The 25318-nt window shown below is 36.5% G+C and overlaps 1 protein-coding gene across 1 annotated transcript; it reads left to right on the forward strand.

The window, feature by feature from the left end:
• Positions 1 to 318: 318 nt before the first annotated feature.
• Positions 319 to 23702, forward strand: TRPC1 (transient receptor potential cation channel subfamily C member 1). The gene is made up of 13 exons (XM_074590826.1): positions 319 to 647; positions 2307 to 2461; positions 3698 to 3799; positions 4670 to 4872; positions 6320 to 6451; positions 7727 to 7922; positions 9588 to 9924; positions 13727 to 13866; positions 15457 to 15600; positions 19712 to 19887; positions 20044 to 20245; positions 20806 to 21000; positions 21825 to 23702. The coding sequence occupies exons 1-13, from the start codon at positions 512 to 514 to the stop codon at positions 22050 to 22052; spliced, it is 2346 nt and encodes a 781-aa protein (XP_074446927.1). The 5' UTR covers positions 319 to 511; the 3' UTR covers positions 22053 to 23702.
• The last annotated feature ends 1616 nt before the right edge of the window (positions 23703 to 25318 follow it).

Consider the following 25318-nt stretch of genomic DNA (forward strand, 5'->3'; position numbering starts at 1 on the left):
GGCAGCAGAGAGTAGCAGCTAGGAGAAAGTCAGATTCAAGGGGAAAGGCAGGAATGGGGACAACCAGTAGCCAGGTGCTGGCGATGCGCTGCGGTCCGTCTTCTCGACGCCTCACCGCGCGGGGAGCGGACGAGCTCCCCTCACCGCTGCTGACGGGCGCGGGTCCCGTGCCCGCCCGACCCCGGCCCCTAGACAGCGTCTGGGGGAAGGTGAATTGCGGGGGGAGCGGCAGACGCCTGTGGCGGGACTGCGCCCTCGGCCGGTGGGTCGCCCCAGCGCCCAGCGGCGCTCCTCCCCGTTGCCCCTCGCCGTGGGGACGCCGCCATCGGAGCCTGCGCAGTGCGGCGGGGAGCGGTGGCCCTCCGCCCTGCCCTGCCCTGCCGGCCCGCGGCGCTGACAGCGCCCGGGGTGGCCGCCCTGCGCCCTCCGGGGTGGCAGCGGGCACCGGGGGTCGCGCCGCGCCGCGCCACCGCCCCGCCCGCGCTCTGATGGGCCTGGCGGAGCCGGCGCCATGGCCGCCTTGTACCAGAGCGCGGACCCGTCCGCCTCGGCCTCGCCGAACAAGCTGCTGGCGCTGAAGGACGTGCGGCAGGTGAAGGAGGAGACCACCCTGGACGAGAAGCTCTTCCTGCTGGCCTGCGACAAAGGTACCGGCCCCGCCGCCCGGCGCGGCCCGGCCCGGCCCCGCCTGCCGCGCCCTCGAGGAGAGGAGGCCTCGGCCGCTCGGTCCGAGGGCCCGAACCCCCGCCCGGCGGCTTGGGCGGGGGCCGGGGTGAATCCTGCGCACCGGGGGGGCGCGGCGGCGGCCGTGGGGCACGGCGGCGGCCGGCCTCGCCTCAGCGGCCGCCTGAGGAGCCGCCGGGCGCCGGGAAGGGGGGCGTTGGGCAGCTCCTCCTGCGTTTGTGAGGGGGTCGGTTTGTGTCGGAGGAGTTTCTAAGATATGTGCTTCGGTCACTGTTAAAGAGTCTGTGAGTATATAGTTGTTGTGAAACAGGGGGCTTATCTAGGCATCCCCCAAACGAGTGAGTTTCCTGTGATTTGCCCCCGTGATCGTGGATAGAAAGAGATTTTCCTTTCTAAAATACGCTACTTACTTTAGGAATGTATTTAGTTACCCTTAAGTAGAGAAACAGTCTTAAATCAAAATTATGTTAACATTTCTGAAGTGTTGGACTCAAAGGCAGGCCTTTAATCACGCACCGAATGGTTATGTGTGCTTTAGGACATGAGGACGGCTGCAGAAGCTGGTGTGTGTACGGGCAGAGCTGGCCGTGTGTTTAGGTTAGTTCCCAGCCGTAGGAGTGTTTCTGGGTGACGTTACCCAGCAGCCGGGGAGGTTTGTGCTGGTGCTCTCTTGCTGTTAGACAGCCGTGCTGCTGGTGGTCTGTCCTGAAGATAGACTGAGCCACACAGCTCTCTAAGTGTAAACAGAGGCTCAGGGAGCTAAAAGGATGCACAATGAAAAATGTTTTTTAAAAAAAATAAAAAATGTATATAACAGCTGGTTTAGTAGTCTTATAGACTCTGTATTCTACTGTACGTATTCTACGTATACTTCTTAAGTATTCTACGCTACAGTCTGTCTTTGTCATGGTCTTCTATGTTGCAAAATAATTTGTTACCCTAGAAACAAAAATAATTTCAATGCTTTTGTCTTTGGCAAGAAGAATCAATTAAACAGGAGAAGCAGGGCAGCCTGGTGTGTTTATACTTCGGTCAAATAGGAAAATATAGCTTACGTACATCTTACTGTAGTTAGCTTTCCTTGCTCATCAAACTTGCTAGCTTGAATTTTATAACATTGCAGCATCATGTCACACCTGCTTTGATGATATATAGCTAAAATTGGAGTGATACAGAGAAGGCTAACACGGCTTCTGCTCAGGGAAGATGCAAACCTGTTTGTAGCATTGTAGAGAGGGCTTCTCTAAGCTTATGGCGTTTTTGAACTGAGAAACCTCTGATGTAGTTGAACGTAACATTTCCTGTGTCTCACAGGTTATGTATGAGCTGTTGCCCCAGTCTTGTTTGTGTGTGTTTGTTTTTAGGACTGGAACTAAAGGGGTGGATTAAAGTACCTATCTTAGTGCTTTCCTGAGACAAGCCTCCCGAAATATCTTTAGTTTCTTCCCTGATGAGAGAATGCTTACGTATCTCGACTTCTCGATTGTCTGACATATTCAGTGTCTGTTGTCAGCTATGGAATGTTGTCATCTTTGATTGATAGTAGCTCATACTTATAACGTTTGCATGCTTTTAGTGCTTTATGATAATACATAAGTGACATTCATACATTATTTGTGCAGGTGACTATTACATGGTTAAGAAACTCTTAGAGGAAAACAGTTCGGGCGAAATGAACATAAATTGTGTGGATGTGCTTGGACGAAATGCTGTTACCATAACCATTGAAAATGAAAACTTGGACATACTACAGCTTCTTTTGGATTATGGCTGCCAGGTATACAACACATAAGTTACTGAAATTTTTCAGTGTAGTGATCAATCTGTGTATTCTACTCTTTATGTATCTTCTCTGTCAGAATTTGGAAGGAAATAAAATGTGTCTTCATAAGCAGCTCAGTTCTTTCTCCGTTTAGTAATTGTGAAAATGTTTTCTTCTTACTAAAGTACTTTTCTAGTGGGATTTAATTGGCATGGCAAATGTATAGTAACATTTTCAGTAATATTAACGAGTCTGAATTTTATTTTAAATGTTATTCCTGTTGCAGAGATAATGTATACATTATCTTCAAGCAAAATAAACAGTATATAGTTAAAGTGCATCATATTAAAAGTATAGAATGCAGCGATCTCTTTGGCCGTGGAGTCTAATAACTTTTAAAATGGTAGCACAGTTAGAAAAATGCACATTATATTAGATAATTTCAAGTTTAGGCAAGCATGTGTTTCTGCAGTGCTTTCTTGTTAAACTTGATCTGTGCTTGATGGCAGAGGCAGTTTCATACCAATAACACTTCCTTAACTATATGCAACATCTCTGCCGTTTCTGGGAGAGTTGTAGCTATGATGGCTTAAGTATGTAAACAGGGAAAACTAGTGTCTTTTGTTAGGTTGTTTGATATTGGATGGGAAAAAAACAACAAGCTTTCTCCTCCCTGGACCTCCTTTTTAGTGGTGATAATAAAAGCTGTGTCTCTTCCTTTTATTTTTAAAGTAAAAGTTTGAATTTTCTCAAGTGAATGAAAAGAATAATATCAACTGTAGGGAAAATGAAAAGCTGCTTAGCTCAACTTAAGAGAAGTTTCAGAAGTAGTTACCAGTCCAGGAAAAAAAGCTTATGTTCCTAGCTTTACCGCAGAACTATGAATGCGGGGCTGGAGTATCCCACACGCACAAGTTGTGTTACACAGACACTTGCTTTTAACATTTTTAGTAACGTGGTAAACTGTCCCTTATAATTGATTTTTGCAAGTATCCTGCATCATCTTTGCTTGAAAGTAATTTCTGCGATTGGTTCTTCTGCTGTTTGTGCAATAAAACAAATTGTCAGTAATGCTATGCTAACTCCTGGAATGACAACCTGAATTTCTATCCTGATCATGTGCGCGATGATAATACAGAATATCGTTGATTAAAAGAAAAAAATAATAAAAATGCAGTTTGGCTTCGGATTGACTCTTTACGCTGTTTTAGTTACTGCTGTTTTCACATATGACTTCTTTTCTTTCCTTAGTCATCAGATGCACTTTTGGTGGCTATTGACTCGGAAGTGGTGGGAGCTGTTGACATTCTCCTTAATCACCGACCAAAAAGATCCTCCAGACCAACCATTGTAGTTGAGTGTTCTTAATCCTTGATTTTTGGTTGGGGAGTGGGGGTCTGTGCTATTGCATTCAGGGTAACTAGTATTTAGAACAATGGTCTTAAATGAAATTGTGTATCTGTAAGGTGATAGAATCTGGACATTAGGGATTATTTTTATAGCCTCTTTTTTCTTAAAGGGTAGGATACATTATTTTGCTTTACTGCCTAAGGAATTCAGTGGCTTTATACATACCAAAGGCTAACAGATGCCTAGTTAGTCCAGAAGAGAAAAAAAAAAAAATAGCGTGCTTATAAGTCTTTTCTCATAGACTGTCTGCAAGGTAATTAGCAGCCTTGACATGTAACGGGTATATTCATGTATTGAAGCTTCGTAGATTTTTAAAGCAAATCTATAGACCTTGAAACCTTGAAAAACCCCTAAAGTTGAAACTTACCTTCGCAATGCTTGAGTACCAAAGAACTTTTAGAAGTTCACAAGTAGAGGTGGAGGGAGAGAAGGAATAAGGTGTTGTGTAACAGAGGATGGTACAGTCAGGATATTATTTCTGCACTTAGATAGTAAATATAATAATTTTTTCTCAGACTAGAGCAAAATACACTTTTTAATATCATGCATGTATATTGGAGAAGGTGGGCACTGAATATCACATTTTCTATATAAATAAACCAGAAACATTTCTGTGCCCATTTTTTTTCTTCCAGTATTTATCTGTGAGATTTTGAATGTTGTTACAAATTTTTCCTTTTTTTTCACGTTGTGAAACATAGGAAAATATTTTGAAGGACAGACTCATTGTTGAACAGTCAAAAAACCCTTACACGTACACACTGTAGTAGAACTCTATGTAATAAATTTAGCACTTCCTACATTTTATTCCAGAAACTAATGGAACGTATTCAGAACCCAGAGTACTCAACAACTATGGATGTGGCACCTGTCATTTTAGCTGCTCATCGTAACAACTATGAAATTCTCACCATGCTATTAAAGCAAGACATATCATTACCCAAACCTCATGCTGTAGGCTGTGAATGCACACTGTGTACTGCAAAGAACAAAAAAGATAGTCTACGACATTCCAGGTAAGACTTACCAGTCATAGACAATAATAATAAAAAAAAAAATCTTGTCTTAATTCTCTGGTATCGCTTGGGTCAGATTCAGTATATTTCCTTTTTCTCTTTAAGGTGACGTTTATGAGTGGATTCGTTTAATATGTTGTAGACTTTAATTGTGAAAGATGGTAGTTCTTGGGGATGGGTTGTGCTTGAAAAGGCTGCTGGGAGGCAGTGGCTTTTTTTTTAATTTTGGTTTTATATTTTTAGTCCCTGCGCATATTAAGCTCAGTGCCTTTCCTTTCTACCAGTTGTGTGTCAAACATCCTGTCTATCTTTGGCTTGGGAGCATAGGAACTATGCAAATAAAATTTTTCTTAAGTTAGTTAATACTTGGCGGTTTTTTGAGCCATAATGAGGAGGTGGATAATTCTGTATCCTGTTTCCAAAAGTATTTTTGTAGCATGGATTGATGATGCAAACTAAAGACAATTTTTTTCTTTTTTTTTCCTTCAATATTTTTGAAAGTAGAAAGCTTTTTAATAAAGGTTCAAATAAAGAGAGGGTTTTACCAGTCTTGACAATATTTTGTCTGATTAACCTGACAAGATATTTGAGGGTTGAATACAATTTAATATGTGAGAGCTGGGGTGAAAAATCACAGAGCTCAAAGATAAGTGGACTGCATTTACAATATACAACTAGTTATTACATAATTACTTCAGTATGTACCCAAAGGACTGAAAAATAAGGGAAGTGAAAGGGTAATTGTTACTGGTATTCAGCTACTACAGGCCACATTCTGGTACCTGTAATTGCAACATCTGTCTGATAACCCTTGTCATTATCTTCAGTATGAGAAGAGGTGTCAGGGTATCTCAAGCAAACAAACAATAGAAACATTTGAGGTAACAGCTCTTGGTTTAAAATAGAACTGCTGACAGCCTTTGTTTCAGTGTTCATGAGTGAACTTCCCTTTGCAAGAGGAAAACATCCCTTCAGATGCTTTCCCTGTGTTTTGGTTTTTTTTTTTTTTGTATTGCACATTGAAGCTCCCTACTGTTTTTAATTTAGTTTGTTAAAATAGAAGCTTCCCTTAAATGCTTTATTTGCCTTTCTTATTTCCACTTGAAGAACCACAGGAGCTACTGTGTAACACTTAAAATGTCAAAATTTTACCAATAATGTTACCTTAACTGATGGCCTTCTGCTGATGTAGCTGAAGCAGTGAGGAAAACAAGAGGGAACCAGCTTGACCAATTTTTGATACTTAGAAAAGCAGTGATTCTAAGTGTATGAAGGACAGTGTTTTCCATGACATATCGCATTTAATGCTTGTAGTGTCTGATTCTAAGAAACCCAATTGTTTTGTCTTTCAGATGACTGTTTTATGCAAACCTTTGGAGTAGGTTTTGATTTGAAACTGCTAATCAAATGAAACCTCTTCATTTTGCTTGCTATTCTTTTGTCGCAGGTTTCGTCTTGACATTTATCGGTGTTTGGCCAGTCCTGCTTTAATCATGTTGACAGAGGAGGATCCGATCCTGCGAGCTTTTGAACTCAGTGCGGACTTGAAAGAATTAAGCCTTGTTGAGGTTGAATTCAGGTAGGAATTGAAAACACAAACCAACTTTAATACTTTTATGAATTTACATGTATAGAAATGTGTATGCTTTAGAAAAGGTTTATTCTTAATTTTTTTTGTAATTGGAATGTTTAAACTGATAATTAGACATAATAACAAGTTATACAACATAATTTATTCTTCATTAGCAATCACTTTGACAGTTTAATTACTTTAAATCCTTTTAGGTGTAGACAGTTCAATGTGTATAGTGGCACCAGCTGTTCAAATTTCAGCTCTATTGTGGAAAAATAATTAGAAATGATGCTAAATGCTGACTTATTTCAGGATCGCACACCTATTATCATATCAATATCTCATTAGTACTCTGCACTTTTTTTTTTCCCCACATTAGGGTAGACGTATGCAACACGTTGTTTATACTGACCTGACTTGTGTTGGAAGTTGTTTTGGGTATCATTTCTTAATTATGCTCCTTATATTATGAGACTCTGAACAGCGTGTGTGTGTGTGTATATAATATCCATATGTGTGTGATTTTGTGCTGAAAATGCCCTGTTTAATGAACAAATGTTCAGTATAATTTTATGTTTAAACTATGCAGGTTTCTACATTTTGAAACTTAGCAGCACAAAAGCATGTATTTTTTTGTGAGAATATGAAAGCAAATGTTCATATGGGGTAAAATTCTACTTTCCCAAACAACATATGAGCTTTCTGGTTTTGTAGCTGATTTTATTTCTTTTTCTTTCTGTTGCATTTTGGTGACACAACTTGGCACTAACAGGCACTGTGTGCCAGGTGAGACAAGCAAATAGTGTCGTTTCTTTTCTTAATGTTTGATGTATTAATAAATAGTATTCAGTGAATAGACTTTAATTTTTAGATGATGGGAATAAAGCAATACTCCAAACAACTTCATTTCCAAGTGGAAAGTCCAAATGATTAATTACCAGTGTCGTGTTTTGTGACTACTACACTTTCTTATTTTCTGGAAATAGTTCTAAGCTTTAACTCTTTATATGGAAGTTATAAGGTAGGAGTTTGTATACGGTAAGTCTGTTACTCAATTTTTCTCTACGTAGTGGAATTGCAGATTAAACTGAAGTGTAATTGTCATGTTACATGGCGACACCTACTCAGAATGCTTGGATCTTGACATATGACTGTTGGTTTGTTGTTTTTTTTCATTTGTCTTAGCATAACATAACAATCCCAACCAAAAATGGATAGTTGGTGATTTAATAGAAAATATGTTAGCAGTGTAATAGAACGTGCTGTTTCTGTGTCTTTCAGAAATGATTATGAGGAGCTAGCTCAACAGTGCAAAACCTTTGCTAAAGATTTGCTTGCTCAAGCACGGAATTCACGGGAGCTGGAAGTTATTCTGAATCACACATCTAGCGATGAACATGTAGACAAGCGAGGATTGTTGGAAGAGAGGATGAACTTAAGTCGCTTAAAACTTGCAATCAAGTATAATCAAAAAGAGGTCAGTCTTTGCAGTAATTTGATAGGCTTTCCATATCTTATTTTGCTAGTAATTCATTTAATTTGTTGTTTTGCCTCTAGACATAGAAATGGAAATAAATTTGCAAGAGTTATGCAAGAGATGGTAATATTCAGAACATCTGCATGTGAAACAGGGAAACGATACTGCAAGATGCTGTTTCTTCAGTATTCACTGTGGAGAAGAATGTAGTATTTTCTGTATTGGAGTATAGACTACTGCTCTTTTATGAACAGTTCTGGTAGTGGTAATTATTTGTTCAGATCCTCATTAAATCCTTGCCTAGGAAAGAGTGGATCCTTAGGTGCCATACATGATTTATCATCTTCCCACGTGTCATTACCTGTTCAGCTTTGTCTCAGGCCTCGTCTGTGCTATTTGCAATTATGTTAGACTTGTTAAACTGAATAGCATCTCTGTTCCAGAATAGTACCACTTTTTTATGCTGTCAGTATGGAACTTATGTTGTGCAGTAGGTCATAGTTGTCTTTATCCGTTGACAAATTATAACTCTGGTTTTGCTGTACGAGAAGGCAAATGGGCATTTGTGGGATTCTGGTGTAAGAACCGGGGCCAGAGAGAAAGTTTCCATTCCGTGCAAAATCCATTTTCAGTTAGCATTTGCAGAAGGCATTATAAATTCTGTCTGTTTTACATATCTAGGCCTAAACTGTTTGTGAAACTGTTAAAATACATAATGTTTAAAAGTCATAAGCCATAGTTATGCAATGTCCTAGAACCAGCACTTACACATTTCTGGTATGTGTTAAACAAGCGTACTGAAGTATCTCAAATGTTCTGGTTTTGAGCATAGCTTGTTTTTACCACGGGTTGGAGAATAACAACATTTTTTGGTGGTATGAGGAAAGTATCTTTGCAGAATATGTTTTATTCCTGGCAAGTTAACTATACAGACAAATTTTTGTGATGTTTTTTGAAATGTGATGATAACATCAAGGTTCTTTTTGTTGATATTTTTTTAAATTAAATGCCAGACCATCTTCTAGTGAAATATATTCTTTTGTAACTCCATGCAAATAAGCACCTGAAATTTGAAACTACCTTTGCATAATCTACATAACCTTCAGACAAAAATTATCTTCTTTTGAGGGACTTATACAACATAACTTACTCTGATTTAAGATTAACGCTGCTGAATAGAGCCATAATGATTTTAAGAACTGATATGTATAAAACTGCTTGGCCACTTTAGTCCTCATTTTACAAGGTGTTGCGTTTTACAGCATGGATAGTATTTTACAATAACAGTATCTTATTCTTCACATAAGACCACTGTATTTTCTAACAGACAATTAAACTGAGGTTATTTATATGCTAGATTTCTAAATAATTAGAAATCAAATTCATTCTTAACCTGAAAACCATTAAAAGTCTAGTATGTGTAATTCAGGTTTAGTTTCAGGCTTTAGAAGGAAATTAAAATAATGGATGTTTTTAATCATAATGGGTCAATAGCACTTTTCTTCTCTTATGAGATAATTATTTAAACTTTATATTCTTGCCTTTTCCTGTTTATTGGTGACTACACATAGTTTGAAAATGAATTTTAATAATGCAAATGAGTAATCTGTCTTAAGAAACCTGAGACTGATCTTTTGTTTCTTTTTTCTTTTTTTTTCCTCCCAGTTTGTTGCTCAGTCTAACTGCCAGCAGTTTCTAAACACTGTATGGTTTGGACAGATGGCAGGCTATCGACGCAAGCACACATGCAAGAAAATTTTGACCGTTTTGATGGTTGGCATTTTCTGGCCGGTTCTATCTCTGTGTTACTTGTTAGCTCCTAAATCTCGAGTAGGTCGAATAATTCACACTCCTTTTATGAAGTTTATTATTCACGGAGCTTCATATTTCACATTTCTATTATTACTTAATTTGTACTCCCTTGTCCACAATGAGAAAAAGAAGAATACAATGGGACCAGCCCTTGAGAGAATAGACTATCTTCTGATAATATGGCTAATTGGTAAGTATTATTTAAGTAGATTGGATGACAATTGCTGATGTTGATAGAACAATGATTTGTACTACCTTCTTATGAAATTAACATGTTACTCATTGCTTGACCAAAGTTCACTCTTTGGAGGATAGTGTTACTGGAAAAAAAAAAACAAACAACCAACCAACCACACACGTTTTGAGGAAGGATGTGAAATATTAGAACAATCTCTAGTTATCACAGAAAGTGAAGTATCAGAAACAGAATGTTGTAGGATCTAACAGAGGAGGAATGTGAATTTTTCTTCAGAAGGGCTGGTAGCATTGAGAGTGATGCACAAGTGAGATTCAGTTGTGCAATAACAAATTCGTGTAAAAGCTTTGTATCATCCTAGGTAATTTAAAATTCTGATCTTAAAAAAAAAAAAAGAAAAGAAAGAAAAATAACATGAAGGCAAAGCAAGCGTGTGTTTCTCAGATTAACAGTTTTGTAACAGATAAGAGACTGTCATTGACTCATTTTCTTTGGTGCTAAGTGGAGGAATAAAATTAATTCAGGCATCGCTGTAGATTTTTTTCAATAACTTTTCATAAATAGGTAGTATTATTTAGTATGTAGGTGGTTTAATCATTGTGAGTCAAACTTGTTTTGTTTTTTTGTCAGCCAATAATCCACAAAACTTTTAATATCTTCCAGCTCTCTCTTACAAGAAGCGTGTGGACAATGTTCTTAGACATTTGGTTTAACTTTTAGGTTGCCCTGTGTGGAGTCAGCAGTTGAACTTGATCATCCTTGTGGGTCCCTTCCCACTCAGGATATTCTATGATTCTATGAATTCTATAAAAAAGTAGTAGGAATGATCTAAGCTTCTTAATTACTTGTGTGTCCATATATGGAATTATGCTAGAATCTGAATGTGTACTAGTGAAGTTATTGTTTCTTTGAAAATCTAGCTAAGATCTTTATGTAATCATAAAGTGGATTAAAAGTATTTGTGCATTGTATGCAAGTTAATTATTATTTTTCTGGGTTGTAAGTAGTTGGAGTAAGCATGTAGTTACATTAAATCAATTCCTACACTGTTTTCATTTCTATTTGAATATGCTCTAGCTAGGTAGAACAGGAGGATTCTGTACATTTTTGTTCAACTAATCCAACTTTAAACAATTGCTAAAATTTAGGGTTCTGCAAAATCTCTTCCATAGTTGTAAACGTGAATTTTTATAGCATTCTGTTCAGCTCAGGGACAGGACTTTGAATATATACAGAATTGCCATCAACAATAAGTAACAACTCGATATTTCATGACCAATTCTGTAATGCTTGATTTGAAAAGTAATTAATAATACAATTTGTACTTGTTGCAGAGTTGGCATATTGTTTAAAGAAAGAAGTATATGTTATGTATGTTTGTCTTGTATGTGTATCTTAGTCTAATAAATTGAAAGTGTGCATTTACCTCCTCCTTGTTTTAAAACACAGAAACAAGTATAACTTTCCCATATTATAACTTTCCGGTTTTGTATGTCATTATCATAACTGTACCTGAAAGGACCTATGTTAATTCTGGCTGATGCAGTAGAGGGAGCACAGGTACAATTTTTGTTGAGTACTCATGAACTTTTGTTTCAGTTGGAAATTCATAAAATCTTTTAACATATTTTTGGTTGGTATGTGTTCCTTTTTGCATTAAAATTGTGTAGATAAATTAATGGAAACTTTTACCTTACTGTAAGATAATTAGATATGTATCATTTGGTTGATTGGACTTTTAAAAAGCAGTGGTATAGTTGAAAACATCACAGTTTTTATCTAAGTAGTTGTGGGTATTTTATTTTAGGGGTTTTTTTTTTGTAATGGTGGTTCCTTTCATTGTTTAGCTGTATTAAAACTGTTGAGTAGTTCATGCAGATTTTACAAATACCCAGTACCCCACACACAAACGCATGCAGGTCTTAAAAGAAACTTGAAAGCTTCAAGTGTAGCACATAAGTCAGTGTTACAGACCCCTCCTTTGTTTTGAGATTTGATGTCTGATTTTATAAATTCTTTTGTTCCATCAAATCTAATTAGGTGTAGGTGTCATTAAGTGGTCTTGGAAATTTTAATGAAAGGCCATAGAAACATTTTATTTTCTTCATGTAGTATTTTAACATGTGGATTTCAGATAGGATTGAAAACTGACCTATAAGTAACATAAATCATTAAAATCAGGTTATTTTTCATGTTATTGAATCTTAAGATTTTTTTAAATAGTAATAGCATTTATAGCCTAAATGCCTGTTTTGTAATCACATATTATACTGTGTTCTTACAAATATTCAGTAAGTTGAAAAGAATGTAGAAAATGTGTGGCAAAATCAGCTGCAATAAAGACAACCAAGTAAGAAGGATTTATCTACATTATTGTCTTCCATAGTCCCATTAAAATACCTTCTAAAAATCAATGTCAAAATGGCCACAGCAGAATTTCTAACACTTAAAATTAGCAGCTAGTTTTGTGTTCTACTAGATTAACTTTCAAAATAATGAATCCAGTAATTCTCTTTTCAAAGTTATTGAGCCTCAATCATACAAGTGTCTTCCCCAGCAAAAATAAAGCAACAGAACTCAAATTCTTTTGCGTGTAAATAAGAGCAATTGTAGCTTCTTCTAATTCTCCAACTCCTTTTACTGATTCTGTAACAAATTTAGTGTAAAATACATGGTGATCACACAGAGGGGCAGAGGGGTTCTGGTTTAGAAATATTTTCTTAATAACCAGGAAGAAGAGATATTTATGTGTATTCTAACAAACAGTGCACAGCACTTCCAACATTGGAAGGCATAATAGCTGACTGAACAAATAAAGTCATGCATAAGTACCAGATATATTTTTTTTTTCCATTCACTGGATCTTGCTCTTCCTGGGACAAAGCATTAGAGAAGTGCAAAGTTCTAAAAGCTGAACCAACTCTTAACAGTTTTTAAGAACCATTTATACACATGCTGCTTTTCTTGTCCTAAATATATTAGCGTACATTTGAAGTACTGAAAAAAAAAAAATTAAATAACTGATTATTCGTAGAAATCAAAGGTGCCATTATATTTCATCTAGCAGTTTTATAAAAATGTCAAGTCTGTAAGAGACACTCAGTTAATAAAATTCTCAGCAACTGTATTTTTCTGTATAGCCAGACATGATTATCAATGGTATTAATTTTGCTATCAAGATCTTGAATATTCAAATGTTTGTTGCTCTAAGTTAAACTTCTGCTTTTTGCAATCTTAAGTCATGGTCTCTTTTCTCTGCTAATATTATTTAATATCAGTTAGGGTAGGAGAAGTTTCTAATTTTTTTTCTAATCTTTTCAGTAGCAGTTACTGAGCTGATTATTCTTTAAAATAAATTTTGTAATACCTACACACTTCCAAAAAATACTTGATACTTCATATAGTAATGTAATGCTTTCTATAGTGCTTTTGGGTAAAGGTGAATACTTTTCATTAAGAAAAAGCATTTGTATTCTAGCCTTCCACCTTTATTTAAATTTGACCTTTTCCTGACCAAATTTTTTGTCCTATACATTTCCTCTCATGCTCTTTTTTTATTGGAGAATGTGTTTCTTAGTTGGAAAGGAGGCTTGAAAAGGTTAAACATCCCGTTGCCTTATGATAAATGCTTGTAATCCAACGCAGTGCTTTTAGTAAATTTACTTGATTACTCCACTTCTTTCACTTTGCTAAAATATCATTTAAAAAAGCCAGTCAAAAGTGCTCTAGTTGTAGAAGAATATCTATTCAGTGCAATGGCTTGACTTCCCTGTCTTCTTTTTTTTTTTTGCTGCAGGAATGGTGTGGTCAGATGTTAAAAGACTCTGGTATGATGGTTTGGAAGACTTCTTAGAAGAATCCCGTAATCAGCTTAGTTTTGTCATGAATTCCCTGTATTTGGCAACTTTTGCTCTCAAAGTGGTTGCCCATAACAAGGTGAGCATCCATCTTCATAGATCCAAAGCTCCTCTGGGACTGACCAGGCAAATATAATTTTAGTACACTGCTGCAAAATATGTGATGATATGTTACACGTGGTATGTTAGTAGTAGTATGTTGTAGTTAAGTGTATAACATTAGTGTATAACATTAGTGGCGTGGGCTTTTTTTTTTTTTTTTTTTTTTTTTTTTTTTTTTTGTGGTAAGGAAAAAAGCCCTGAGACCGAAGAGGACCCTTGTCTTTTCTCTGTGAAAAGCCATCTGGATTTGATGGAAGATAAAAGTTTTGAAAATGATCATTCCTATTCTGTTGCATGTGTCATTAGCCATACAGCATATGGCAAGCTGCCAGACCTATTGAAAAGGAATTTTTTAGCAAAATTCAAGCCAGTGCAGTAGCATCATTATTTTGAATTGCAAACTGTGAGTTGACAGCTGTCTGGCAGTTGGGAGGGAAATAAACTGGTTCAGTTCTTTCCAACTTGGTGTTTGGCATGTTTCCCTATCCTTGCATTGATTCAGAAGCTGGTAATCATTTGGAAAAGAAAGCTCCGTTTCTTGGAAAAAATAGAGAGAGGATGCCACATTGGGCTGCCTTCCCAACCATTTGCTTTGCAACTGGCACATATTTGTAGTAGTAGTTCCTTTGCTGAGATAAGAGCCCTTTGCTACTAATTTAAATTATAACCTTTTTGAAGGTGCAAGACTCCTGTCCTATTTTTATAGTTTATAAATTATTCAGAAAACCAAATAAAAAAGCTTGTTTCACGGTTTAGGTCTATATTGTAGGCAGTGAAGCTGTACGAAATAAAGGAAGAGTCTATGTAGCAGAAGGATTTGTACACATGCAATTGCAATGTATAAAAACATGATTATCCCTTTTTCTTGCCATATTTGTGCAGCACGCTTTCAGGCAAGTTATTTTAAAGCAGCTTTGAGTTCCTTAGTTTTTGGATGTCCATTTTGAGACAGCAGAAGCTGGTGATGTAAATGCAGAATGTTTTCAGTCAAGCTGAAAGTTAGGGATCTGTGGATGTTCCATGAATAGTTGAATCATACTTAGTGGATATACTTTAAGTGTGTGTTTATTCATAAAATCCACTGAAGGAACACCAGGTCCTAAGTATTTCTAAATCTTTATAAAACTGGTTAAAACCAGCTGTCACCACATTGCAATTGCACGTGTGCGTTAGTTTTCTTTGCAGCATTTTAATGTTTTTGACTGAGGCCTATTACGCTAGACAATGCATGTGTTTATAAAGTACGCAAGTCCCTGTTTCAACAAGTAGTGCAAAACGGTAGAAGGGAAGGCAGAACAGAGGCATATACGGTTTGCTGAGCAAGTGAGTGGCCAAGTTAGGTGTCGAATTTAAATCATCTGATTTCTGACACCCCTTGGAATGGCTTTTAAAATGCTTTTGTCTAAAAAGAGTGAGATATCTGAAAGAGATAAGTCATCTATGAATTGTATGTGTTAATTTATTTTATGTTATTGCCTGCTTTGGAGGCAGAAGTAGGGAACGCTGGATGGGTGCGTTTCTGTATTTATAGTGTCATTGATCTCAGTTTGTCCTTTTTATACTGCAGTTTCACGATTATGCTGAAAGGAAGGACTGGGATGCATTCCATCCTACCCTAGTGGCAGAAGGTCTTTTTGCTTTCGCTAATGTTCTTAGTTACCTGCGTCTCTTCTTCATGTACACAACCAGCTCTATTCTGGGACCACTCCAGGTGAATATCACTACTGCTTGAGAAAATATTACACTTAATCGTAATTTGCAACAAAGAGTCTTATTGAAAAGAGAAAAAGAAAAAATTGAAGTAAGAAAGTCACAGAAGTAAAAAGTAGAAGTAATATTTAATTGAAGTTTGGGTTTTTAATCTATTATGTAAAAACATACTGATTTAGATGGAAAAAGGTAAGGAAAAGAACAAAGATGTAGTGTAGTTCACTTTCTTATAATATTTTTTCCATGGTAACTGTACCCGTGCTCTCTTTTAGTTTTCATCTGTTATTAGCTTAACATACAGCATAAGTGTCTGCAGTTTGAAAACCATAAGGATCAGGTTCTTCCTATGTAGTTCTATGCAAATAATCATCCTAACTTATTATCTCTAAAAGATAGATGGAGGAGTGTAGCAAGAGTAATCAAAAACCTTTCTTTTTACATCTGTGATCTCACTGAAGTTGCATGTTGAGTTGAATTGTGCAGATTGCTTTGGTTTGAAAAATATAAATCTCTCGAGTATTGAAATAGTCATCTATTTATAGCCAGTTATAAGAAGGGAGAATAGGTTTCTTCTTACTTGGAATTTGCTGGAGCCTTCCAGTGACTAATAATGACAGTTATAAACATGTTTTACTTATGTAAAACATTTAATTCATTTATCTGGAAGATGGTAGGGAGAGGCATTAACAGTTTTGTCAAAGATCAAATATGAGAAAAAACTTCTTTGCGGTGAGGGTGACAGAGCACTGGAACAGGCTGCCCAGGGAGGTTGTGGAGTCCCCTTCTCTGGAGACTTTCAAGACCCACCTGGATGCAGTCCTGAGTAATGTGCTCTAGGCAATCCTGCTCTAGCAGGGGAGTTGGACTAGATGATCTCTAGAGGTCCCTTCCAACTCTGAAAAATTCCGTGATTCCATGTTGTAATGCTGGAACAATCCAGACCACAACAATTTCTAACCTTTGTTAGTTGGTTTCATTTTTAAGCACAGGCCCTCTCATCTTAGGCTTGGTGCTATTCATCGTGATAAACGTCAGATAAACCGAGTGGACCCGAGGGTGCAATATGACACTATACAGAAGGTCAAGTACCTTTGAGGGCAGGGGTGGGAGCCTGGACTATTGTTAGACATCACATTTAGGATGCAATTACCTCCCTCGATCCTTTTTAGATGAAAAGAAGGAAGAAAGGTTCCTTCTAAAAAAATACTGTGAGTAGAGGTCACCTCTTATTCCACTAGCAACATTTTTTTTTCCCTTCTGTGGTTTTTCTGTTCAGCTTGAGTCCTCGGCACTGTCTGATTTTTTTTTTTTTTTTTTACTTTGCCGGTGAAAAGCCCTTACAAACTAAAGCACCTGTTATTGAAGGCATAGCTTACTGAAAAAAGCTTTGCATAGGTATACTTCCAGCTTCTCTGGCCTTGCTTCCTGGGAGATTTGATAAGAAATCAGATCAGAGAAGTCTCTGCTCTCTTGTACTGTTGATTTTTTTTTTTTATATTTATTTATTTTCCCCCTGATAGTGATAGGATTTAGTTAATATAGCTGTCTGACAACACCATCACTGGGTTTGCAAGTGTCTGTTGAATAAAAAGACACTTGGAATAAATAGGGTGGTCATCTAGCGATTATACTGATGGAATTCGTCCTAATAGGTCAAATCAGTGCTTTGTCCTCTCTTCTTATGAACAGGACTAGTTTAAGAGTTTTATGGCAAGAGGATGATCTGAAAAGATCCTGCAAGAAACATTATCAGAAACTAAGCATAAAGGCTGAATAAATATTTGGAAGCAGTATTTTTTTTTTAAAATCTCTTTCTCTGCAACTAGAGCTATACCAAAGGATGTTCTGAACTAAATAATTTTGGCTCAGATCACTAGCTCTTTTAACAAGGCTGTAGGATCTAACTGAAAACCTCCATCTTGAAGGTTCAGCTCATTTTAATGAGTTAGAGTACTTAATCTTGCTGCGCGAATAATTATCTTTTAGAATGTTTTTGTTTCATACAGAACAGTCCTTCTTTGGAAAGAAAAATAATCACTAGTTAAATTGGCCTTTTAAAAATCATTGTAAAAAATGCTTTAAAAAGAATATTCATAGTTCTTGTAACCACTTTAATATTATTGGAAGATGCCTGTTTCTCCTTTCAGGCTTCTGTTTATTTTACTTTTTACCCTTTTCTCCCTAGCTGTGACTATGTTGCTGTTAATTATTTTTTTTTCTTTTATACATTTTTAAATGGAAATGTACTTGCATACTTTGAAAAAAGTACTAAAGTCTTGATGTTGCAGTAAGCGTTAGGCTTGTTATACAAATTGGTTGAAGTCTCTCCACATTTTAAAGAGATTCACTGTTTAATGTGCATATTTAGGTATGTACTAGATCTTTCACAAGTTTTTTATTAGGAGGCTATGTTATGAAATTTTCCAAGTAAATAAAAACAGTCAACAGTCATGCCATTCAGTGGCACACTGAAGCTTATGTTATTACTGTTGGCCAGTACATCTTGTGCGACAACTCTTACAGTATTTTCTGAAAGTAGGTCACAAAGTTCAAATGGTGGTAATCAAATATGGCATGGAAACCCAACAGTGTGGGGGCGGGGGCAAGGCAGCTACTATGTTCTCTTGGCAATTATTTTTAAGCATTCAGTTACTTTACTTACCGATTAATAAAACCTATTTTAATACCGATTTGTAAGTTGGCTATGTGATGGGTTTTTATTATTAACTGAAAATAGAATATTACCCTAGATTAGATCGTTAGATTTTAAATGCTTAGAAATTCTAAATACTCTGAAAGGAATAGCATGACTATATGAAGAAAGCAACTGGTATTTGGGCTGTGTTGTTACACTCTATTCCAAACAAAATAGTTCTGGGTGGTTTGCACTTTTTGTGCATTTCTGTTTCATCTGTTTTGTGTCTCTCTTGCCTGTGACCAGGTAAATATTTTGTTGTTGTTTGTTTGGGTTTGTTTTTTTTTGTTTTTTTTTTTTTAAAAAAAAGGATAGGTGTGATGAAACAGTATGATGGGGATGACATTCATCCTCTGACCAAACAATGTAATTACTGCATAGCTCTGCCAGCAGTTGCAGATTCTCCATGTCTGTGGCAAACTGCAAAGAATCAGAGAGAATGTGCTGTGCAACAGGGCTACTCAGTGAGTTTCCAGCAGCGTGGGAGGGAGCAGGAGCTGGCACTTATCTCCCAGTAAACTTCTGTTTGCAAAACCTGATCAGTCATACAATTCTGGACTATGATTTGGTACAGATTGCAATTCATGTAGGATTTGGCTTTCCACACACCGGTTTACATGGAGGATTAAATTTACCTGAAGCCGTTTTATATATTTGCATTCTTTATAATAATATATTGTGCTTACAAGAAAAGCAAGTCAAGGGCTTTGGAAAAATCTGCACTGGAAAAATGCACAAGCATTTTTTTTTTTATTTTTTTTTAAAGATGCTGTATTTGTACTGTTGCAAGCTTCTGTATAGGATATTTTGAAATGGAAGCCAATGATCTGAATTTAGTGTCACATCTTCTATACTTGACACCCTTCAATTTTTATGTGCTTACACACTTACACGTTTTATAAATTTAGAATCTTATATAAAACATACAATAAATTTATTCTGCGTTCTGCAGATGGGCTTTGGTCTACTAATTTTTTATTAGTGATGAATTATGATTCCAAATGGTTTCATTAATTCAGTGTCCTTATTAAGTGTTTTCTTAAATTTCTATGATGGTATTTATGCTCAAATGCATTTCATTTTCTGCTTTTATTATTGACTTGTGAGTTCCTTATTACCATTGCTATTACAAATAAAGAGTAAGGTGTACATACTATTGCTTATGGTTAATTGAAAGATATAAACTTATCAGGTGACAATAAAACTACTTCATTCTTCTTTTGAACATCTAGAATTTTTCACTGAAAAATGATACAAGGGTAACCCCTGTTTCTGAGGTCTGTTTGGCATATTAAATTTTTAGTTAAACATTTAAAATGTAAATAGATATATTTCTTTTGATGATAGGCTGAAGGATAGAATACAAACAAAAATAACTACATGTTTTACTAAGATTGGAAATAAATCTATTTCACAGATTTCAATGGGGCAGATGCTACAAGATTTTGGAAAATTTCTGGGCATGTTTCTTCTTGTCTTGTTCTCATTCACAATTGGATTGACACAACTTTATGATAAAGGATTTACTGTAAATGGAGAAAAGGACTGTGCGGGGATTTTCTGTGAACAACAGAGCAATGACACATTCCATTCGTGAGTTTGATATCTATGAAATAGCTGAATTGTTCTAGTCCTTAATTCCTAGTAATGAAACAACTGGAATTTTTCATTGAACTTGAATTTACATTAAGTAAACTAACTTTAAATGTTTGCTTTACCTAACCAGTTTTTTTTTTCTTCTTTTTGTAGGTTTATTGGCACATGTTTTGCTCTGTTCTGGTACATATTCTCCCTGGCACACGTAGCAATCTTTGTCACACGTTTTAGCTATGGTGAAGAATTACAGTCTTTTGTGGGTGCTGTTATTGTTGGTACCTACAATGTGGTGGTTGTGATAGTATTAACTAAACTCCTTGTGGCAATGCTTCACAAAAGTTTTCAGCTGATAGCAGTAAGTGCTTTCTGATTAATTACCAATAATTGCTATCTGCATCTTTGGACTTTATACAAATTTCTTCCTACAGCGTGCAGACTGATCTACAGACCTCCACGGGTGAACTCTGAGCTCACAAGGGGAGTCTTTCCTTCAAATACAAACTTTTTAATTACTTTGATCCAAATAAAATGGGTTCTTTGCATGTTGAACATGTGCAAGGCTTTGGCCTTCTAGGAATTGAAGACTTTCTTGATACAGTGGCTGTTCAAGTCAAGATGCTATTCTTGATAAGGTGTGGCCCTTGGGCATTTGATAGGGGGTTTATACCCTCATATCTAGATTTCGTATTTACTCTAGAGTATGTAGTGAATCGGAGAGATATGTTTTGTATTTTAATTATTTTATATTAGTATATTAAAACAAATTTATTAAAATACTATATAATATCTATATTAAAATACTATGTAATCAAAGTTAAATAATGGTCAGTTTTTAAGGTATGAGAAAATAAAACTTATGAAATAGACTGCTAATATTTTTGCTTCTGATCTCTGTTAATGTTTCTCATGCTTTAGAATCATGAAGATAAAGAATGGAAGTTTGCTCGTGCCAAGCTTTGGCTTAGCTACTTTGATGACAAATGCACACTACCTCCACCTTTCAATGTTATTCCCTCTCCCAAGACTATCTGTTATCTTTTCAACAGTCTCAGTAAATGGATCTGCTCTCATACATCAAGTGGCAAAGTGAAACGTCAGAACAGCCTAAAGGTAAGAACTGATTGGGAAAGCGTAGGCTCTGAAGCTGGAAAGGTGCTGCTTGTTAAAATGAATCAGCAAATTGCGGCATGAAGCTGCCTGTCGCATGGTGAGTGCCACTAGGATAAATAGGAACTATAGAATAATGTGTGTTGCATCCAAATATAAGTAAGTGTTACCTATTTCTACTTAAGTAAGATTCTATTAACTTTCACTTTTGGGAATTTCATTTCCCTTCCCTCCAACCCCTAATTCCCCCAGAAACAGTCTGGAAAAAATGCTTTGATTGAAAACTCATAGAAACCTCAAGGAAGTATGTGCTAATCTCAAAAATGGTGAGGTTACAGTATTCTTTGGGGAAGGTAATTGGTTTTAAATGTATTAGAGAAGTGTCAGAATAAATAACCAAAAATGATCACTGAAGCCTCTCATTGCTGGGGGGAGGGATATTTTTTTGTTAAATAAATATTTTTATTGTACCCTGTAATTTTGCACGTTAATTTTGCGTCTTCTTGCTGACAAAAATAGTATTAAATAAACTAAATCCAAAGACTTTATGGAATGTGCACTGAGAAACATTCAGGATTATGGAACTCTTAATTGGTTACAGGACGATTACCAAGACAGGTAGATCAAAAATCTTCAGTTTTGCTGGTACAGCAGATCATAATTTAATTTAAATTTTGCTGGCAATTTACATGCATTGTACGTTTGTGCACATCAGGATGTATCTATAAAATAGCTTTGTTATTTTGCTTATATTTATTCTCTGTATAATTGAGCTTTAGGGCTCAAAAATCACTTTTCTGTAGTAAGTGTGTAATGTTTGTTTAAAGGAATGGAGAAATCTGAAGCAAAAGAGAGATGAGAATTATCAAAAGGTGATGTGTTGCTTAGTCCACCGTTACTTGACTTCCATGAGGCAGAAGATGCAAAGCACGGATCAGGCAACTGTGGAAAACTTAAATGAACTGCGGCAAGACTTGTCAAAATTCCGAAATGAAATGAGAGACCTGCTTGGCTTTCGAACTTCTAAATATGCTATGTTTTATCCAAGAAACTAAGGCCTAACTTTTAAATGAAAAGTGTGTACTTTTAGATACCTGTAGGTGAAAGTGTTGACCTAATTCTGTTGCCAGACCAAATAGAAAAGAATGTTATTGCACAATATGCCATTTGAAAATGCGTTTGCATGAGTTGCAGTTAGATGCGGAAGTGGTGGAAATAAATGCAAAACCAGATATAGTAATTTTCTTAAGCTCTTCATCTTAGTGTGTATATAAAATTTGTACATAGGAATTTTTTTTAGTGTTCCTCAGATAGCGGCTGTCAGGTGTCAGAGCTTCATAACTAGCACAATGTGTTTATTTCTTCTATTTTTGCTGTTCGTTCCTTTTTGATACTTGTTTTTCAAGTTGTGGGAGAAGATAGGCTTTTTAAAACAAATATCCAGCCTATGTTTATTTTTAATAGAAAAGTCAGATATAGAATAATAGAAAATTTCCGGCACAGTTGGAAATTGTGTTTGACTGTAGGTTACAGTGCATGCAAAGACTGTATGGCTCTGAAAGAGGCAGTTCTAGTGCCAAGTTTTATACGTTAACATTGACTTTATACTCACATTTACAGAATACAAAAAAATCAAATCATCAAGACACTTTCTTTTCCTAGGAACATTGAAATTTTGAACTCAAAATAGACCAACCATTTATTGAATGTTTATGGTTACGTGTAAGACAATCAGTTCCTGCTTGGATTTTCAGCCGTGCCTCAAAAGTACGTTTTACTATACATGTTAAGATTGGGAACAGAATTTTAAAACTAACCTGTGAACTTTTAATGTTCAATATCTTGGGGTTTTAAAATCTGGACAATAAATTATTTGAGTTATTAAAACCTGTGATTTAACAAAAATGAGGTGGAGCACACGAGTGCTACTGTTTGCAATGCTGAACAATTCCTGTGAAACACTGTACACTTCTTTCTGTGAGAACATATATTGTATTTGGTCATTGGACAGATGTAGTTTAGAAGGACCTGCTTTAGACAGGTTCTACATCTCCTACTTTTAAACTCGTCTTTCTTTTTTCTTTTTTACCACAGTTGTTGCCAAGCTAAACATTTTTCTTGTATGTCAGGAATACTATGTTTTGTGAAAACCACATGTGATTTGACTTTGCTTACAATGGACAGTAAGGGCTTCGTGGATTTTGTGTGCTAGAGGGTCCTATATGGCTTTATATGCTTATATATAATTCAAGTTGACAAATTATAATTGAGAAATGTGAGATTCCTGTATTTTTAATTATGAAACAAGTATATTTATGACAGCTAAAGGATTGATTGACAATTTTACTGTTATGATGGTGCTCTTCTAAAATGGTCTTATGTCCAGAAGGCGCAGGTAGCCATAGTGGTCTTTGACTACAGTTGATTTTGGTAGGTTGATAGAGTAGAGGCTTACATGAATGTTTACTCTTTTGAAGGAATTCTTATAAAACTCTTTCTTGTAAAGGTAATATATTTTCTGTACTATGAAATTATGTATATCTGAACTAGGGTTTAATACTTTGCTTCCAGACGTATTCTGATAAGTCTGTTGGCTTTTCATGTGAATAAGAAGCTAACCTCTTGTGTTCAAAGCAAAGAGCATCACTGAATTTTGTATTTGGACTCAGATCTCATGTTTGAATAAAACACCAACATAAGAACTATGTGCTGTGTATGCTATGTATATCCAAGAAAGGAAGCAGAAAAATAAAAGCTCCTTGAAAAATATGGTTGTATTAATATTAGTTGTGTTTGAAACGCATTGTATCAGGTGCCATACTGGAAGTAAGTTCTTTGTTATGTTACGATAATAAGTTTAAGGAAGGTAGCTGGTAGCAATGTGTTATTACCTTCTTTCCTTGTGGAACTATCCTGTGAAGTTAGTTTAAATGGCTTCATGCAGTGCCATGAAGTGACACCTGAGCTAGTTCCAAACAAGGTAGATTGGATTCTAGATGCAGTGTTAGCTGCCTGGCACTTGGCTCAAGGGGATTAGTTCTTCTAGGAAGCTGGATGTGTTTATCTGGATGTAGCAGTTTGCTAATGTTGCTATTTCTAATTGCTTTTGGTATGTTAATCAGAGCCATTCGGTCATTGTCACCTGGCACTGTGTTCTTCTACAGTGTAGACATGTCCTTAGGAAGAATTGACTTATTTCAAGGCACTTTGACATCGGTGGGATTGGATCTGGAGGTTGTAGAGTTTTTATTTGTCCCTGAAATACCTACCTGTAAAGTGACAGATAGCAGAGAGAGAGAAGTTTATTCTCTGTAGTACCTCAGTTGTATGACACTCTGCATCTCTGCCTTGGTTGAAAGCTGTTGCAGTCTTCCTATCTACTTGGCTACCAACTGATACAGGGTGCTTGGTACTATTTACTCAATGTTGTCATATCGTTTGGATTTTCCTAGTTCACATGTATTAAACATGCTATTGCTTTCTCATTTGACAATTTAATACTGGCTGTTCCAGAAGCAGTCTGCAGACGGTAGGGCTCTGAGATCTCCCTTATGCGCACTCACAGAACAGTGCTGGACATGCAGAAAGACAAAATTTTAGGTGTTTGTGATACTTCTTTAAACTGGGATGTCAAAAGAAAGAAGAGTTTGGAGAAGCTGGAGTTTACTCGGCTGTAGAATTCAGAATATCTTTGCACAAATTTTAGTGCAAGTCATGAAAGGATTAAGTGGGTTTTTTTGAGACTACTGAAAAATGTTGATCTTTTTCCTTTCATGTTAATGTGTGTTTTGTCTTACAGCTAACTTTGCCTTGATGAATGAAAAATCATGGAGATGGATGGAAATTTTCATGCTACCTCCATTGGCAGCAGAAAGGTCAAAACTATTCATTACCGAAAGTCTGCTTACTTTATGCTCTTGCTAAACTATTGTTTTGATTATTGTTGCTGTTGAAATGATTTCAGAAATTGTACTATGGTTAGATAATTTTGATGCTGTTTGTTTGCAGGTTGGATTTTAAATGTCTGAAGTTTGCAGTCACTACATCTGCTTTTAAAAACTTGTAATAGTTGTTACCTGTGTCTTGCAACTGATTCTTACTTGAGAAAAATGTCACGGCTCCATGTTTCTTTAAGTACTGGCTCCTGTTTCCTGTTGCAGGGCTACTGCTGTCAGTGCTTTGATTTGAGAAAGAAACTGGTCTAAAGGGAGTGTTGAGAAGAGCAGACAGGAGCTTTGCCTACCTACCATTTGGGAGAGGAGGAGCAGGCTGCCAGACTCTTCTCGCCTCACTGAAAAAAGTTGCGTGACAGATGGTCATG

This window comes from Larus michahellis, chromosome 6 (assembly GCF_964199755.1).
Source record: "Larus michahellis chromosome 6, bLarMic1.1, whole genome shotgun sequence".
NCBI lineage: Eukaryota > Metazoa > Chordata > Aves > Charadriiformes > Laridae > Larus > Larus michahellis.